The 7449-nt window shown below is 34.0% G+C and overlaps 1 protein-coding gene across 1 annotated transcript; it reads left to right on the top strand.

Moving 5' to 3' along the window:
- The first annotated feature begins 4879 nt into the window (after positions 1-4879).
- On the top strand, positions 4880-6526 carry LOC145583178 (large ribosomal subunit protein eL21z/eL21y). The gene is made up of 2 exons (XM_081640349.1): positions 4880-5180; positions 6103-6526. Exons 1-2 carry the CDS (start codon positions 4944-4946, stop codon positions 6358-6360), a joined length of 495 nt encoding a protein of 164 aa, XP_081496475.1. The 5' UTR covers positions 4880-4943; the 3' UTR covers positions 6361-6526.
- Positions 6527-7449: the final 923 nt, after the last annotated feature.

Raw genomic sequence — 7449 nt, 5'->3', positions numbered from 1 at the left:
ATTACATATTTTTATGTGTAATAATATTTAAGCTTTATAAAGAGAGAATAGTGTAATAAATTAAGCATCAAATAATTTAGTCTAACCCTTAATTATTTGGTGAGACTTGAGGAAAATGGGCTTGGCGCCAGGATTACTCCTAAAACACTAAAAGCACCGCCAAAAAGTAATTCTCCAATTCTCAAGTAAAACCTAAAACTAATTTCTCAATTTTCCTTAAATTACGCCCCTTATCTCCATTATCCAGCAGCTCCAAGCCTCCAACTCGTGGTTCCTCCGACTTTTGGTAAGGGTTTCATTGTTTCTTCTCTAAATTCTATACTGGTAGATGAATTGTCACTTTAATTCATTAGTATTTCCCTTATTCCTATAAACATGTCATATTCCACTAAATCCAATTGTCCATATGAATTTTACATTCATCAGATTTGGGTGTATTGAATCATCGGCTTAGGTATTTATTTTTATTTACTTATATTTTGAAATCTAATTTTATTTCCCCTTCCCATTGATTTCTCAATTTAATTATCTGATTTTTCCTTAAACATGCATATAAAAGTGGACAATTATCTATAATCTATGTAATTTGTGTTCATTTATATTCGTGGAATCATGATATTCATGAATTGCCAAAGAATATCTTATACTTGTATGTAGATCAACTTGGGTAATATCTTATTCATGAGCAGCGTCACTCTAGTGAGTCTAGTGACTCTAGTCTAAAAATCATAGCCTAGAATGATATGATTGGTAGTCTTTGTGATGATGCAATTAATTATGCAAAGTATTTTGTCTCTTTTGCTTATTACAAAGTATCTTCATGAAAGATATAGACTAAAATGATTTTGGCTCTAAGCAACTGTACTATCACATGTGGGTAACCTTACTGGAGCTTGGAGGATGATAATACATTATACATCTAATATTTGATCTTAGTGAAACTACATTAGGCTCACTATTTTTTGTTATGCAATGTGGGAAATCGTCTAATAGTTAGTATTCTAATATTGTTTGCAGGTTGGACTTTCTTTTATTTCTTTCTAATTTTTTTTTACTATAATGGACTATGAAGAGAAAATTTTGGATAATGCATATGAGAGAGGTAATGAAATGGTGATTAATTGTATTTCAAATCATATAGTAACTATTTTGTTTCTTATTAATGTGAATATATGTTTTTGCAACCCTTGATGATGAAGATGAAACATCTCATATTAATAATCATGTAGAAGATTCCCAACCTTCTCTGAAAAGAAAGAAAGCAACCTCGAATAAAGAGGGCAAACGTACTTCACCAGTTTGGAATCATTACGACTTCATTGACACGTCTCAAGGTTTGTTCGTTCAATGTAAGTATTGCAAAATACAAAAATATAAGTATGTCAGTCGTGCGGGTACCTCTAATGCTAAAAGGCACTACCAAGGATGTGATGCTTATAAAAAGTACTTGGAAGAAAATAGTAATGGTGTTCCTGCCCAACGAGTTTATGATCATAAAATCTTTTGCAAATTATTTGCTGAAGCTATACTAGGTCATGGATATGCATTGAGTATGGTTGAGCATGAAAGACATAGAAAATTGCTTTCTTATCTAAACCCTGATGTGAGGACAATTTGCAGAAATACCATGACTAAAATTTGCGTGTCAGAGTACGGTAGCTTAAAGAAACAATTAACTGACATATTAGGAGCATTGACCTCTAGAGTTTGCTTGACTTGTGATTTGTGGCAAGCATGTACTATAAATGCATATTTTACTCTTACTGCCCATTTCGTGGATAATACTTGGAAATTGCAATCAAAAGTTCTAAATTTTCGCCATTTTCCTCCACCTCACAATGGCTATGACATTTATGAGCTTGTGCAATCGTTGCTTAGAGAATGGGGTATTGACAAGAATATTTTTACAATCACAGTTGATAATGCCAGTAGTATGATAGTTATGGTTGATAAGCTTCGGAATGATTTAGGTGCTCTTTCTGCTTTGCCAATGGATGGTAAGTACTTTCATATTAGATGTTCGGCACACATTTTGAATTTAATTGTGAAAGAAGGTTTGAGTGTTATTGATAAATCTGTTATCAAACTTCGTGAGCTTGTGAAGTATATTTCATACTATGAGGGAAGGAAAATTAAATTTCAACAATGTGTTACAACATCTAATTCTTTTTTTAAGTCGAAGTTAAGAACGGATACGCCTACCAGATGGAATTCTACCTATTTAATGCTTCAAAGAGCATTGGCAGCTAAAACCCCTTTGAGCTTGTTTGCTACCAGAGAGCATAATTCTGAGTTTGATCTTTCAACAAGTGATTGGTAGTCCATACAATCTGTATGCGACTTTCTTGAGCTGTTTTTTGAGATTACTAAACTCTTTTCTGGTTCAGATTACCCTACTGCTAACCATTATTTTGCCAATATTGTTAGTATTGAGAAGCTTTTAACTGATGCACATATTCATGACAATCTTAAGATAAGGGAAATGGCAATGAAGATGCACAAGAAATTTGAAAAGTATTGGTTGTATTATTCCATGATTTTGTCTTTTGCTGTAATGTTGGACCCTCGTCACAAGTTTGATTTTGTGAAGACCTTGTATGGTATATTATATGTTGACGATGGTATTGATGGGTCTGGAAGTAAGGCACAAGCAGTTTATTTGGAATTTGTTGCATTGTATAATTGCTATGCTAAATTTGTTACACCATGTTCGTCATTGTCATCATCCTTACAAAGTACATCAACATCCCTTTTGCCTATTGCATTTCGTGCACCATTTAAGATCAGCAACATTTATGAGGTATTTTTTTTCGTTATTTAATATCAATTTACGTTACTACATTCCTTTAAAAATTAATTTTAATCTTCAGTTTTTACAGCATTTTGATGAAAATGTTGCTAAGCATAGAATCGGCGGTAAAGCATCTGAAATTGATTCATACATGAATTTGCCGCTAAGGCCTCGAGTTCCAAATGAGAATTTTGATATACTCAATTATTGGAAAGAACAATCAGTTTCCTTTCCGATCCTCGCCCGAATGGCAAGAGATATTTTAGCTTTTTCCATAACTTCAGTTGCTTCCGAATCATCTTTTAGTATGGGTGGTCGAATCTTGAATAAGTGGAGAAATTGTCTTTCAGCACCACATGTTGAGGTTTTGATTACTTCTAAAAATTGGTTAGATGGTTATGATGGTGAAGAAGAGGCTGAAGGTAATGAAGTTAGTGTCGAAACTTGATTTTCTTCCTAATTATGGTAAGTACAAATTTTTATTTATTTTGACTAATTTTTTTTAATAATTTTTTTTCTACACCTTATTATTCTTTTTATTTTTTCATAAATAGGATTCGATGGAGTAGTGATGGCTGGTTGAAGATGTTGTGCTTAACATTTGACGTTATTTGGATTGCTATGTTTTGGTTGCTGTTGTACCTCTAAGGCTCTGATTAGAGGTTGTCTTTTGGGTTATTATTCCATATTTTGTCACCACTGTTGGGTTGATATCCATATAGACATCTTAATACTTCTTCTTCATTTCTTTTTTATTTATTATATTTATTGTTATGACTTCCATCATAAACAAACAAAATAAATGAATGCCCATTGACCTATAATAATATTTTAACTTTGAGCATTGTGCAAAATTTATTTAACCATACATGTATAACTTTTATCTTATTAAGACCTATGATACTATAACTATTGCATGTATTTGTTAAATTACGAATAACTTTTGAGAAATGGTGTATATCAGTGAGAAATCATTAAACCACCTTGGTGTGTTACAACTTACAAGTTTAATTCTATATTAGATTTTTGGCCCTTTGTTTATATTTACTTTGGATCCACCGTGTGTTAATGCCTATTATAGTTTTTCCAAAAAAAAAAAAAAAACACAAAGAAAGTACTTGTTTGAAAATTTGTAACATATGTTATTATGTTGTATAGATATTTATCAACCATAAGTCCACGCTTCGTAGCAAAGACATGTAATATTAGGCTACTAGCTAGTGTAATTATTGTATGTAAACATAATTATATTTTTAGTACTAGTACAAGTACAATTTCATTTTCAAAAGTATTATACAAAATAGAAGCAAGTAGTTTAAAATAAAAGTGTAAAATTCCGCTATTTCTATTTATGATAAATTTAATAACATGTTCAAATTAACTTTTAATCAAAATTTAAATCTATGTCAGTTTTGAATCAAAATAATATCAATACGCGGGTCAATATAAGTTAGTTAACGACCTGGATAAAATCTGATCACAGGTCACTAAACAGATTACTATAATTCAGGTAAGTAGAAAGCTATGTTAGGTGTTTACTATTAAAAACTTAATTAAGTTGAGTTTTATTTCGGGTTCAGATCATTAACAAGTCGGGTCAAATCGGTTGTCGGTCAATATCCATTCAGGTCGATAACAAGTTATGACAGGTTATAATCAATTTCAGGTTCTAAACAAGTCGGATACTAATCGGGTTCAGATCATAATCAAGTCGAGTCAAATCGGCTTTCGGTTATAATCAAGTTGATTACAGGTTCGGGTTCAGGTCATAAAGTGTCAGGTCTACTCAGTTATCAGTTAATGTCAGGTTTGTTCGGGTCAGGTTCTATGTCACAGTTTTCACCTATTCTTCGGGTACGGATCGGATACAGATCATTACCGGTTCAGGTCGATTTTTCGGATCGGGTCAGATTTTGACAGCTCTACATATACCCAACCCATACAAAAGCCAAAGAAACATGAACAAAGGCCCAATAAACCAGCACAAACAAAAACACGGGCCGTGTTAGGGCCTCAACAGCAAGCAACAAAAATAGGGTTTTTAAACACCCACATCCTCACATATAAAACCAAATCCAAGGGCGCATCAGTCTAAAACCCTAGCCTCCTCATTTCTTCATAACCGTAACTTCGAGCGAGAGAGAGAGAAAAGATGCCGGCTGGACATGGAGCACGGGCAAGAACAAGGGATCTGTTCGCACGGCCGTTCAGGCGAAAGGGTGTGATCCCAATCTCAACTTACCTTCGTACTTTCCACATCGGTGAGTATGTTGATATCAAGGTTAATGGTGCCATTCACAAGGGTATGCCCCATAAGTTCTACCATGGTCGCACTGGCCGTGTCTGGAATATCACCAAGCGTGCTATTGGTGTTGAGGTCAACAAGCAGGTATAAATTCATTTTTTTTTTTCATTTTTCTTGTTGGATTATTTCTGGGTTTATGTGTTTGTTAATTTCTTTGATTTGAATTTTATTGATGTTTTTTTTGGTTCTATCTGAGTATTCGGTGGCTGGATTTTGTTATAAAAATGATGAATTTTATGGGTTTAATCAGTAATTTAGTTTGTTCTTATTTTGATACGAGATATGAGAAATATTTGGTTGATTTTGTCATGTTTATGGATGAATGTTAGTTTGAATTTATGAGAAATTGTTGATTTGGATTTTGATTATTTAAGTGATTATGATGGTTTTGTATTGCACATTTTAGATCTGTGATATGTGAAATGTTACAAATTTATGATTTTTTTTTCTTTACTTTTGTTATTTTGCGTTTGTCCAAGTAAAATATAATTTGATTGTAAATGTGGTGAAAATTTGTGTCTTTCCGTAGCGGCGGCGGCTGTAACTAGGTTTTTAGTTGGTTCAGTGTTAGGGTTTATAGTTGGTTTTCTCAGGTCATATGAATGAAATGGGTTGATTTGTGTAACATTATGAATTTCATTAAATGATAAGTTATGGGTACTTTTAGTAGGATAGGTTAATTATCTTGGCTCACTGGAATTCTTTAGAGTTTACTGTAAATGGTGATTAGCTATTATCAAATATGATGTGTGATTTCGAGGTTCAATAACAACGAGTGCAACAATACGATGCGCAACACTCTATTTTGATAAACTGAGTCAAATCAACTGTTCCGGAAATCAATTCTTTTTGCCATAAACTAGGAATAACTTGTTAAGTCGAAGGGGTAACAGAATAGCTGAACCCTTGTTATGTTAAAAGTTCGTTGCTTTTGATTTTATATTATGCAAATTTATCATCCAGTTTTATCTGTGATAACTTACTGTTCTGTCGTGTCAATCTCTAGGTTGGTAACAGAATCATCCCCAAGAGGATTCATGTCCGTATTGAGCACATCCAGAGTTCACGTTGCCAGGAGGATCTTAAGCACAGGATAAAGAAGAACGATGAGCTCAAGGCTGCTGCTAAGGCCAGAGGTGAAGTTATCAGCACAAAGAGGCAACCTGAAGGTCCCAAGCCAGGATTTTTGGTCGAGGGTCAGACCATCGAGACCGTTACTCCTATTCCCTATGATGTTACCAATGACCTTAAGGGCGGTTACTAAGTCGTGTCTCTTAAGTTTTTGCTTATTATTTCGTTTTGGTTGTGTTTCTTTGGACAATTTAGACTGCTGCACAATCAACTTGTCAAATTTTGCTGCGTGAACCTATATTTGTTTTCTGTTTAGAGAGATGAATCAATGGTAACGTCTTTAGATACTGGTTTAGCAATTTTCTTGTGTTAACTTCAGTACTTCGTATGTAGTATGTGTTTATTTGCGTAGTTCTTATTTGCCCATCTATGGTTTGGCAAAGCTGCCTTAACAGGTAAAATGTCGAGTGCGATTTGATCAGTTTGCTTGCATATATTCTGATGGCTGCATTAACGTATAACAAGTACTGGATGTTGTGCCTGTTACAGTATTATAGAAGTGCAATGGCAGTGTGACTGTAGTCATATGCTGTAAATTATTGTGCCAATCAATGTAGCTTGTTTATATGGAGATCTTTGATGGATTTGTTGCCATGTTTTTCATTTGCAAATTACGGCTTTCTAATCTATAATGTATTTCATGTGCCACTGGTGGCCAATTTACTTTGGATGTTAAGTGACCATGTAATTCTAATTGCAAAGAACGTAAACTAGAGTCTTCACGTTCAAACGAAATTACAAAGTCTTTACATTCAAACCCCCGGTTCAGAGTATAAAATATAAGAACATAGGGTTGTTTAATTTTATTTTTATTTTATTTATTTATTTTTTGATAAAGAGTATTAATAAAGAAAAACATATAACAAAGACTACCAACAAAGCACAGTATGCAAAAACGCCAAAGTGACACTTGAGAGCAAACTTTATTCGAGCCAAGTTGGAGTACTTGAATTCCACACTAGGCACGCGATCACGCTTTGTACCTACACGAACAACCTTGCAACCCGGTGTTGAACTAGGTCGATCCAACAAAGAACACATTTTCCTAGACCGAGGATGAAACATAGACTTGTGACGGTGAAGAGGTTGAGTCAAAGACTTGATACTGAAATGCAAAATGGCGAACTGATGAAACTGGAATCACAAACTTGTCCCACACACTCCTGTGAAATCATCCCTCCCATGTGACTATCAACATCCGAAAGCGCAGTCATGCACTCCG

The sequence above is a fragment of the Chenopodium album genome, chromosome 15 (genome assembly GCF_948465745.1).
Source record: "Chenopodium album chromosome 15, dcCheAlbu1.1, whole genome shotgun sequence".
NCBI classification, from domain to species: domain Eukaryota; kingdom Viridiplantae; phylum Streptophyta; class Magnoliopsida; order Caryophyllales; family Amaranthaceae; genus Chenopodium; species Chenopodium album.
The sequence above is the reverse complement of the archived record's forward strand: the minus strand, read 5'-3'. Positions and strand labels throughout refer to the sequence as shown.